This window comes from Hylobates moloch, unplaced genomic scaffold (assembly GCF_009828535.3).
Source record: "Hylobates moloch isolate HMO894 unplaced genomic scaffold, HMol_V3 SCAFFOLD_17, whole genome shotgun sequence".
Classification (NCBI taxonomy): domain Eukaryota; kingdom Metazoa; phylum Chordata; class Mammalia; order Primates; family Hylobatidae; genus Hylobates; species Hylobates moloch.
In genome coordinates this window covers 70,174,256-70,186,573 of record NW_026652292.1, presented here as the reverse complement: position 1 = coordinate 70,186,573, position 12,318 = coordinate 70,174,256, and the positions used below count along the sequence as shown (strand labels likewise).

Below are 12,318 nucleotides of genomic sequence, written 5' to 3'. Positions count from 1 at the left end.
CCTAAGCTTGTTTCAAATTTTGATGCCCTAACCTTTTCCTTTCCTCAATTAGCTTGAATTGCTATTGACTTAACCAATAACTGGCATTTTTTGTGGACGTCTGTACACATATGTACAATAAAATTAAAGACCAATGGGAGTTTTTTTTTTAACTTTCTGATTCAGATTATCTTTAAAAATAAGGAACATTTATTAATACTCTGCATCCATTGAACATTCACTTACTGCCTGAAAACGTTGAGAAAAACTTGGTATCTTGGAAAAATGAACTAGATCTTACTGCTACAATATGCTGCTGTATTTTTAGAATAAAACTTCTCACCCAAATATAAATCATTATTATCCCTCATGTCTTGAATTTATTCCATTTAACAAGGAATATGTGAACTTAAAACTTTGGGACACAAATGTAAAGCTTGCCTGAAAAACCTGAGGAGACTATAGCACAACGATGAATGGACTCTAGTTCTTAAATCCTCTGTGCCCTTTTGAGTGTCTATTAATGGCTTCTCCATAAATTCTATACTACTCTGCAAGACGTGTGGCTCCTCTGGTTAAATAAGGGCTGACATGATTGGGAGAGTTGCCTGCAGTGTGTCTTGTTCTGTTCAGTTCTTATTTATCATATATTTTGGTGATCTTAGTAAATTATTACTAACTCCACCTGTGAACGGTCTCCTTTTGCAGAGCGGAGGTCTCAAGAAGGGAGGATGTAAAGAAGCGCTCAGTGTATTTAAAAGTGCTCTTCAACAGCAAGGAGGTGTCCAGGACAGTCAGTCGGCCACTAGGAGCAGACTTCCGAGTTCACTTTGGGCAGATTTTCAATTTGCAAATAGTCAACTGGCCGGAGAGTTTAACACTTCAGGTACACATTTTAATTATAGTTACTGGCCGGGCACTGTGGCTCATGCCTGTACTTTGGGAGGCCAAGGTGGGGAGATCACTTGAGGCCAGGAGTTCGAGACCAGCCTGGCCAACATGGCAAAACCACATCTCTACTGTAAATACAAAAAAAAAAATGAGCCAAGTGTGCTGGCGGGCGCCTGTAATCCCAGCTACTCACGAGGCTGAGGCAGGAGAATCTCTTGAACCCAGGAGGTGGAGGTTGCATTGAGCTGAGATCACGCCACTGTACTCCAGCCTAGGCGACAGAGTGTGACTCTGTCTCAAAACAATAGTAATAATAATTATTATTATAGTTACTGCCCCAATAATTTTTTGTTCATTATGGGTGTGAGATGATTTTAAATCATCCATTGGTTATACAAATGTCTTGATAAGAGTCTCAAGCCTCTTCCTTGGCACATCTGTTCTTAAAGTCTTGGAAGAAAGAGATCTGTTCCTCAACTCACCTACTGAAAATGCTGGCAGAATAACTCTGGCCACAGTGCTCTGGAGTGTCTGCCTTGAGATGGGAGAGGGGTGCTGAAGGGAGTGGGGCACAGGGAGATCTCCAGCTCATTCATTGAAGACATATTTCAACATCACCCTCTACAAGGACTCTAGCGTAATACAACAGAGAAATCAATTATGCCACAATCACAGGAGGTTATGATGTGGGAAAGATACAGGTGCTAGGATCCCCCTAAAATTAATAAATCTCCCCATTAGCCTAAATCCCACCGTTAGCAATATATTTATTTGAGTCTATTTTAGTTTCCTGGGGAAACTAAACTATAACAAGGAACCACTAACTTGGTGGCTTCAAAACAGAAATGTGTTTACTCACAGTTCTAGAGGCCTAAAGTCTGAAATCAAGGTGTCAGCAGGGCCATACTCCTCCAAAAGCTCTACAGGAGTATCTTTCCCTGCCTCTTCCAGCTCCTCCTGGCACTTAGAGTTCCTTGGTTTGTGTTAGGATAACTCCAATCTCTGCTTCCATCTTCACATGGCCTTCTCTGTATCTCTCTCTGTGGGTCCTCTTTTGTCGCTTATAAGAACACTCTTATCGGATTTAGGGCCCACCCTAATCTAATATGACCTTATCTTCATCCTTAATTAATGACATCTACAAAGACCCCATTTCCAAATTAGGTTGCATTCTGAGTTTCTGGGTGGACATCAATATGTGGAGGATGCTATTTAACCCATTACAATGTCTTCAGTCTTGCTTGTTCTTTCGGTGACTCTTCTCCCACAATGCTAACAGGTCTCTCTTATGATCCTAACAGGCTTGTTAACTAGGATTGCAGCTTTGTGGCATGCATGCCCTTGTTTCCCCACCACCAGCCAGGCAGAAATCACAGATCCTCATCCATCACTTAGGCAGAAATTCCTCACTCCCCTCCACCACCCTTGCCAGAAAGCAATAATTGATGGTGCTATTTTTGTTGTGTTTTCCCACTGAGCCTGAATATAATTTTAGAACTCTTCTCAATACAGTACTTCAGGTAGCCACTACCTAGTGGCTATAACTATATTCCTAGTGAGTACAACTGACAAAGTCTGCAGGTACCATCACGGCTGTATAATTAATAAAATATTTACATACTTCTGTACTGACTGATAAATAGCTGCTGCCCTGACCTTCCCAGATGCCATCCTGGCCACATAAGCCCCACTTCAAAGACCCCTGGACCTTCCCACAATTGACCAATTAAAGGGGATGGCTGACCAAGGCCATTGCCTCCAGGGTCTTGTTCCCAAGGTGTGGTGGGCAGCTCTTCTAATGAACCCAGGAGGTGGGTTCAGTACTGCGTATTGTTCAGTATTTTGAATATCAAGCCCCGCCTAGACCTCAGTAGTTAAAAACCTTCTACAACCTGTAGAGGACGTTCACGACAGCTGGGATGTGTTCTTTTGACAGTGGGAAGGAAGCACAGAACTGCATGGAAAGAGAGGAGGGGGTGCCAAGAAATGGGAGGCAGAACTGAAAGGGCCGGCACTGGGCACCCAAGGTCAACTGCCTTGGCTTAGAATTCCTCCAGAGCCTGTGGCAGTTTTGTCCTGTACCTTTTAATCTGTGATCTGGGGGTGGGTGAGGGCAGGGGTGGTCCTCATTTACAAAGCACCAAGCATCAAGACTCAAGCAAAATTCCTTTGCTGTACTGATAACAGGATTGATATCTGCACAGCTGAAATTTTTTTCTTGAAATTTTAGAACTTTAGAATTTAGCTTAGTCTTGTCACTCATATAACTCTTTAAAATGCCATCTAATTTTTTTAAATGTCTGTGTATTCTGAAACTTGAAAAAAAAAAAACTTTTGGCTGCTAACTTAAACATAATATGAGTGAGAGGAGAAAGCAAGTAAAAAATGGTTTTAGAAAGGGGATTGGAGCTGGAGGTTTGGTGAAAACCTGAGATTTTCTTAAGCCTGAAAATTCCCTTTCTGAATATCAACCGGTGGAAAATACTTTCTTTTTTTTTTAAATTTTATTATTATTATACTTTAAGTTTTAGGGTACATGTGCACAACATGCAGGTTTGTTACATATGTATACATGTGCCATGTTGGTGTGCTGCACCCATTAACTCGTCATTTAGCATTAGGTATATCTCCTAATGCTATCCCTCCCCCCTCCCCCAACCCCACAACAGTCCCCAGTGTGTGATGTTCCCCTTCCTGTGTCCACGTGTTCTCATTGTTCACTTCCCACCTATGAGTGAGAACATACGGAGTTTGGTTTTTTGTCCTTGCAATAGTTTGCTGAGAATGATGGTTGGTGGAAAATAATTTCTATTAATGTTTACTTCTTCCTTGATTTATAACTCTGAATGAACACAGAGAATGAAATGAGGTGATTTTCTCTGAAGGTAAAAGTAGAGAGTTGCCCAACTCTGCATGGGAAAGGAGAGCAGGGGCAGCCTTCAGATACGTGGTTGCTGGACACAGCCCCTGTGAGGTCCCTGCCATCCCTGTGGGGTCCATGTGGACTCTCTATTCCATCTCCTCTGGGGCTTCTGCAGAGGCTGATGACCTGGAACACTTGAAGGGCTTCTCTTCCTCTGTCCTCTTAGCAGTGTCAGTGGGGTCTGTTATCCTACTTCCTGAATTTCAGCTAATCTCTTCATCTCATCGCCACTCACTGGGATGCATGATTATTTGAGCCACTTAAACTATGTACATCATCACAACTGGAAGACACCATTCAATTTCAGATATGTTTAAATGATAAAGTGTATTACACTATACGCCACTAACAACAGATTAAGAGCAGCCTTTCTTAGCCAGGGATTCCCTGCAGGGATTCCTTTCCATTTGGATGGAACATTTAAAATCCGAATGCCTTGCTAGGTAGAGTTGAATTCTGAAGCCTCCCATCTTCACTGCCTCCCACATTAACCTGTCTGCTGTGCCCTTGAACACGTTCACTTAAATTTTAAAGTAAGACTTACTACACACAAAACATTGTCTAAACTAAGACTAAAACTTGACTGAGAAAGTAAAGAAACGCAAACTCCGGAAGCACACTTGCTGCTCCTCTGTCACCTGCCCTGAATAGAGGAAGAACTGCAGGGGCCCACAGGAGTCCCTCCCTTTCTACAGGCATCAATAGTGAAGACGTCAGTATTCAGAGTTCTGCTTCCTAGTCTGACTTCCATCATCAACTCATCCTTCCTGTTCCTCCCCTACAGAGGAAAAGCTGGTATCAGGAAGACCAAGATTAACATGAGAAGACCAGATAGAGAGCTAGAAGGAAGAGCAGAAGACAGTAACGAGGCAGGCAGGAAGGAGAGGAAGTGGGCCAGGAGACATCCGCTGGCAGACTCAGAAAGACGAGAGAGAAGGCAAGAAGGCCTCCCCTCCTGCAGCTGCCCAGCCATGCCTCCACTGATGAGTGAGAGCTCAGACTACCCAGGCAGCCTGTGAAACACACTCCCACTATGGGCACTTCTGAATGTTCTGAATTACTTTAGAGGGAGAGACTATCTTCTGTCTCCCACAGCACACCAGTATTTTATTTCACATATATTCTAAAATGTAAACAAAGCCTTCAATACTATCTCCTGCTTATTGCCTTGAATATTAGCTTGCTGTGGATGTTATAGTCAAAATAATTTTTGGAAAACCAATGTGACAATACTATGAAATACATTTTTAAATAAAAAAGCAAAGTTACCCAGAATATTATCCAGAATATATTCCTAGGCAATAAGCTTGGTCCTAAAAATAAATCATGTAATTTTTCAAAAAATTATAAATTAAGGGAGTTTTGACTAAGTTCTTAAGCTATTTAAAGGGATTTGATAACTGCCCAAATCTCATATCACAATGGCATAATGGCATAGTTTTTTAAGACTGAGTAGTGACTACAGATTAAATTAATCCAGGAGATACTGTATTTCAAGTCTCTAGTCATAGTAAGTACTGTGCTATTTGGAAATTTTCCATATGATTGCTAGATTTAAACTAGGGAAGAATTACTGGCAACTTTAGGAGGGTAGAAAAACTCACCTAAAATACATCTGTTAATGCCAATGCTATCAAATTCTTAACTTTAAAGCATAGTATATTTCAGAAAAAGTTCTAAGATTCTCAAAACTATAATGCATCAACTGATAACTCAGCAACCAAGCGGTCAATGTTTTCTGCTTGATTGTGAAAAGCCAACTGAGTATCTAAGCCAGGGTGTTGTGGAGAATTGGAAGCCATGTATACAGAGGGGCACATGGGACCCTGCCTCAGGAGTTTCAGTCCAGCTAGGATATAAGGGAGAGCTACAAAGAATCAATACTCACTGGTGCATAGATGTTAACGACCTTTGAAAGGAGCAGTGTAGACTGTGATGTCTGATTTCTTGCATGTTTGTAACCATAAGGCTCAGAGCTTCTAGCCAGGCTTGAGATAGAATGTCAAGGCAGTTCTACAAGCAGAAGGTAAGTCCAAAGGCTGGCACAGAAAGCCAGAAGTGAGGGGATGGGCTCAGGGCCTGGCAGTAGAAATAGGAAGAAGGAATTAATTAAAGTAAGATTGCAGCCAGAATTGGTGGAATCCACAGAGCTTGATGACAGTTTAACTTGAAGTGAAAAGGGGAGAATCAGAGTTGGCCAGGTACAGTGGCTCACACCTCTAATCCCAGCACTTTGGGAGGCTGAGACGGAAGGATAGCTTGGGCCCAGAAGTTTGAGACCAGCCTGTGCAACCTAGCGGGACCCCATCTCTACAAAAATTTTAAAAAATTAGCTGGGCATGGTGGTACATACCTCTAGTCCCAGCTACTTGGGAGGCTGAGGCAAGAGGATTGCTTAAGCCTGGGAGTTTGAGGCTGCAATGAGCCATGATCACGCCACTGCACTCCAGCCTGGGAGACAGGGTGAGACCCTGTCTCAAAAAAAAAAGTTGGCCCCAAGAGAAGGATGAGATTGGACTTCATGGGACAGGGGAGTTGGAGCCAGGCCACAGTCCTTCCAGAAAGGTCTTGAAAATCTTGGCTTTGGAGGCCTTTCCAAAATAAATGTGTAGGGTTTTTAAAATGAAATTTGGCTTAGAAACTTAAAAAGCTTTGCCTTCATTTTTGTGTCATTCGCATATGTAACTTTATCCTACATGCATCTTCTCAACACCAAAACAACTAACAACAGTGGTATAATATTGCTGGGTGCCTTTTAAATTTTTTAACATTATCATTTTTCCTTATTAGTCAATCCTGTTAAGCTTTTGTATTCCTGGCATGTGGATTGAGATAGGGAAATTCTCCTTTTAACCTACTTGGTGATGGCTCAGCCTTCTCTTCTCAGGGCCTTTCCTAATTTCTCTGGCTCATCTGAGGAATACCTCCTCTATCAGCGTGGGAATAACAGTCATATTTGGAGAGGTGTCCTTGTTTACCCTCGCCTACCTCACTTTTGTGGTTGCTGTTGGTTCTTTACAGACCCAAGTCCAAAACAGATGTTTTCACATACATCTTACTTGCCATGCTTTAAACTGGATGACAGCAAGTCAGACTGCTGATCCCATAAAGCCCTGCTGTGTGCAGTTGGAAAGGTCAGGTGTGTGCAGGTGGTTGAGGGCTGGTAGGAAGTCAGCTGGAGGCTGCAGGGAAGACGGGTTGCATGAGGCAAGAAGACAGGTGTGGTCATCTAAAGGTAAGACAATGAGGGCTTGAATGAGACAGGGCCTGTGAAACTGGGAAATCTCTAGGAAATGTTTAGTTAAGTGTCTACTGCAGAACCACAATATTTACATATGTTATCTCGTGCTATGCTGAAGAAAGCCATGGGTACTATAATAGGAGAGTTCCCATTAAAAAAAAAATTTTCCTTGCTTTATTTCTCTGACAAAATGACAGATATAGAAACGTCTGCAGGGAAAAAACATGCTGATTCCATGCTGTCATTTTAGATGGGAAAAACAAAACACGTGATTACTTTTCTTTTGTTCCTTTACAATATTCTGTGATTTTTTAAACTTTTTTATTGATACATAATAATTGTATGTATTTATGGGGTACATGTGGTATTTTGATACATGAATAGAATGTATAATGATCAAATCAGGGTATTTAGAATATCTATTACCTCAAACATTTATCATTTGTGTTACAAACATTTTAAATCTTCTCTTCTAGCTATTTTGAAATATATGGTAAGTTATTGTTAACTATAGTAACCCTACTGTGCTATCAAACACTAGAACTTACTCCTTCTAACTATATTTCTATACCATTAATGAACCTCTCTTCATCCTCCTCCTCTATCTCCTCCCTTCTCAGCCTTTGATAACCATCATTCTACTCTTTTCCTACATAAGATCAGCTTTTTAGGCTCCTATATATTAGTGAGAGGCCAGGGGTGCTGCTAAGCATCCTACAACATACAACTCACCACAACAAAGAATTACTTGGCCTGAGAACCCTCAGCACCATTGAGAGAAAACAAAAATGAAACTAAATTATACAGAGATCTACTTATAAATACCTACTTAAGGCTCAAAGTACCCATTTCCTAATTTTTAAAAATAGCATTTCTTCCTAGCATTTAAAAGAACTTCTGGGCCAGTACAGTGGCTCACCCTCTAATCCCAGCACTTTGGGAGGCCATGGCGGGTGGATCACCTGAGGTTGGGAGTTCAAGACCAGCCTGGCCAACATGGAGAAACCCCGTCTCTATTAAAAATAGAAAATTAGCGGGGCGTGGTGGTGCATGCCTGTAATCCCAGCTACTCGGGAGGCTGAGGCGGGAGAATTGCTTGAACTCAGGAGGCGGAAGTTGCTGTGAGCCGAGATCACTCCATTACACTCCAGCCTAGGCAACAAGAGCAAAACTCCGTATCCAAAAAATAAATAAATAAATAAAAGAACTTCTGCTATCTTAAGAGAGTAGGAAATAAAGATTGGGGAAATTCTGGATTTTTTTGGCTTTGTCAGATGGAATCGTTTTTTTCTCATTAAAAAAATCTGATAAATATCTCCTGAGACAGTAACACCAACTAGCAAACCCTCCACTTCCCTAGAGTCCATGATTGCCTCTGCCTACAGACTTGGCACCAAGAGCCCCCATTCAGTTCCCCTCTAGGCACCAGCTAGGAATGTGGCACCAGAAACTAGGAATAAGCTGCCTTCCACTGATGTCCTCAGAAACATCCTTTATGTGATTACTTAGGTTTTATTGGTCATCACCAGGCATGGTGACCAGCACAGGGAACACCTATGAGGAGTAAAAACCACCTTTCATAGCCTTTCATAGGATTGTGGTGAAGATTAAACAAGGTACCACTCCAAAAGTCCCTTAAGTCCCTGTGCTTCCTACAAAAGGATGTCTCAATAAATTTTTGTCTCAATTAATTCTGGCAAAAAATAAAAAAAAAATTGTGGTTTCTTTCATTTCAAACAAAATGAAAGAAAACACACCATTTTCTTGGGACAAGACTTCATGCCAATGAGTTTGTAATTAAGAGGTCAAACCAAGGTCTCCAGTGCAATAAATGATAACTACTACATGCTCTTTAAGCTGTGTAAGATTATAGAATTATAGGCTCTTAAGAGTGTTGGGTCAAGCAACAAATGGCACTCCTTGTCCCATCAGAGTTGTGAACCAATAAAAATATAGAGAACATTTTTTTAAAAAAGGAGGGATCACTTATAAATTAATAGAGGCTTGAGGAACATATCAGTCAATTACAACATATGGAATACATTTTGATCCTGATTCAAACAAAATGTTACAGAATTTTTTGAGGCTCTCAAGGAAATTTGAAACTTATTAATAGTTGAGGTTATTAAGGAATTATTATAAAAATAGTATTGTAATTATGCTTTTTAAAAATATCTATTATAGATACATATTGAAATATTTACAGATAAAATGATGTCTAGGTTAAAAATAATGGAGGGAGGGGAATGGTTGACAGTATAGATGAAATAAGATGGTCATAACATAGTGATCATTGAAGCTGGGGGTGACAGGTCTGTGGTATATTATTATTCCTGCATTCTGTGTGTTTGAAATTTTCCATAAAAGACTTTTTAGTATAGATCAAAATATTGCCTTTTTAACTGATAAAGATGAATTTAGAGAGTGTGTTTTAAGTGTGCCACTTATGGGCTTCCTTCTGAACTCCTGCCTATTAGAATAGCTCACAGCGAAATTAAGTCTGGGGTCCTGAATTCAGTACCTGTACAATTTCTGCCTTTGTCTTTGACCCAGTGCCCCTCCATGCTCAGCCAGCCATCTTGCAAAGGTGAGCTGATGGATACTGGGGAGGCAAGGCCAGGATAGTAGCCAGTCACCACTTCATCCTCACTCCTGGACAAGAATTCAGATCAGGCTGTAATCCCAGCACATGGGGAAGCCGAGGAGGGCAGATCACTTGAGGTCAGGAGTTGGAGACCAGCCTGGCCAACATGGTGAAACCCTGTCTCTACTAAAAATACAAACATTAGCCAGGCATGGTGGTGGGCGCCTGTAATCCCAGCTACTTGCGGGGCTGGGGCAAGAGAATCGCTTGAACCCAGGAGGCAGAGGTTGCAGTGAGCCAAGATCACCGCACTGCAGTCCAGCCTAGGTGACAGAGTGAGACTCCGTCTCAAAAAAGAAAAGTTCAGATCATATGCCCTGTAAGGGAGGGTTGGAGGAAAGGATCCATGGTGTCATCTTTGTGCATTCAAGTGGTAAGTGGAAAATATTAACTAGTGGGGGACTATTACATAAGAAGAAAAATATAAAGATTAATTAGTGGAAATAAAAGTAGTAAAATCAGCATTTTTCAAAAAATGTAAACCAGTCACAGAGACCTCATGTAGAGAAAGAATAAAACACAGGAAAGAAGCCAGGAGAACTGTGGAATATTATGTCATATTGCAAAAGTGAAGTGTGCCAAGAATACAGGGGATCGAATGGAGCCAAGGGTCCAACTGAGGCTGGATTGTGTATTCTGAAACGATGGTCGCCCTGCAATGGGGCCCTTCACCTCATGGTGATGGCATCATAATGAGACACACTGCAGTGATCAGTAGCAGGGCTGCTGATGGTCTAATTGGCTCCATCTAGGAGAAGGTCTGAGAAAAATCTGGAGTTTCAGCAGCTAACAGATAAAATGAGGCCTGACAGAGAAGAACTTGATAGATTTACTAAAAATGTAACACTCTGGAGTGCTTCTGCATATGGAGCTTCTCCAACTGATTTGGAGATTGGTGCAGATAATAAGCCATCTGGAGGCATGTCCTTACTGTCCCACCCATTCCTCCTGATGGCATTACTGTCTGAATACAACCTGAGCCTGGAAAAGGAGGAGGCCCATTCTCCTAGCAAGCTGTATATTGGTTGAATAAAAACAATTATCCTTGCCTGCTACTTTGATTAGCCTCCCTACCCAGAAGATTAGTCCAGGCAAGAAAGCTGGGTGTCAACAACTTGACCACAAACAGTTGTAAGCTCATCTCCATGGAAACCATAGTAACACAACTCAACTTTCCACACTGAGATGAGCTCTTAGGGCTGGAACAGTGACCAGCACAAATACAACATGGACTGATTATCTGAGCGTGAGCGCACACTATTGCTGTTTTTATTGGCTATTTCTCTTCTCTGGTTTTCAGGTCTATGAAACTATTGGACACAGTAGTCCCACCTTGCTGGCTGAAGTGTTTCTGCCTATTCCTGAGACTACTGTTGTCACTGGAAGGGCTCCTACTGAAGAAGTGGAGTTTAGCAGTAATCAGCATGTGACACTGGACCACGAGGGAGTTGGAAGTGGTATAGAAAGCTAATATCTTCAATGGTTCACTGTTTCATTGTCAGATTTGAATGTGTATATATCTATTTCACTTCCCAGACAACCACAGAATTATAAAATTGATATCAAAAATTCAAATTCAAACAATGATGCTATGCAACTTTTTGCCAAGTTGCTTTTTATATACTGTTGGTGACAATGTAAGTGCATATAACTCTGCAACTACGAAGTAGTTTGGCAGTGTAAGTTAAGAACCTTGAAAATGACCTTTGGTGCCTTACTTTTATTTCTAGGAATCTTTCCTAAGAAAATAATTTGAAATGAGGACAAAGATGTATGCATAAAAATGTACATCACAGTGTTGTTCATAAGCCCAAAAAGTTTGAAATAATTATAACAGGGAGATTTTTAATTAATATTCTCTCATCTCCTTCTATAATTCCAATTGGATATATGAGGGATCTTCTCACTCCTTCCTCCATGTTTCTTAACCTTTCTTTATTACCTTTGCTGTCATTTTCTTTCACTGCTACAATCTATATAATTCCTTTAAATTTGTCCTCCAAGCCATGAATTCACTTTTTGGCTGTCTCTTCTTATTGGAACTAATCCTTTCTGCTTTTCCTTCCAATTACTGTATATTTCAACTCTGGAAATTATGTTTAGTTCTTTCCCAATCAGTGTGGTCAGTTCTGACAGCTTTTTTTTCCTTTCCTCAGACTCTCAATCATTTCTTTTATACATTCATTTATTTAAATATATTTAAAATATTCTTAAATATTAGGTATCTGATCATTCCAATACCTATCTGCTTATTGGTCTGATTCTGTTGCCTCTTGTTTATGGTGTCTTGCTTCCTCATGTGTCTGTTTTTTTATTGTGACTTATATCTGGAACTTTATTTGCATTATTTATTTGAGGCCAAATCCAATCCTCAGGTCTAGAGACGTAGGTTTTAGTTCCAGCTCTGATATTCGCAAGCTGTGAGACTCTGGTAGTCATGTAACCTCTCTGCATTATCATTTTCCTCATTTATAAAATGGATCTATTAATAGCTCCTTTAATGTCTTATAAGGTTATTTTGAAGATCAAGATAGGATGTTCAATATGAAGGAAAGATCTAGAGTTACTTCATTTAATGCCTGAAAATCTTCTCCTTCAGTTGATTAAATAACTGCCCAGAGCGTTTTTACCATTAAATTC

The 12,318-nt window shown here is 40.7% G+C and overlaps 1 protein-coding gene across 2 annotated transcripts in view; it reads left to right on the top strand.

Annotated features, from left to right (window-relative positions):
* CC2D2A (coiled-coil and C2 domain containing 2A) overlaps positions 1–12,318 on the top strand; it is a 135,814-nt gene that overhangs the window by 74,060 nt on the left and 49,436 nt on the right. For both annotated transcript variants that reach the window (XM_032753791.2, XM_032135876.2), the window contains exons 17-18: positions 688–865; positions 10,979–11,135. In XM_032753791.2, coding sequence (XP_032609682.1) covers positions 688–865; positions 10,979–11,135 — 335 coding nt within the window. The remainder of the gene's footprint in view (positions 1–687; positions 866–10,978; positions 11,136–12,318) is intronic.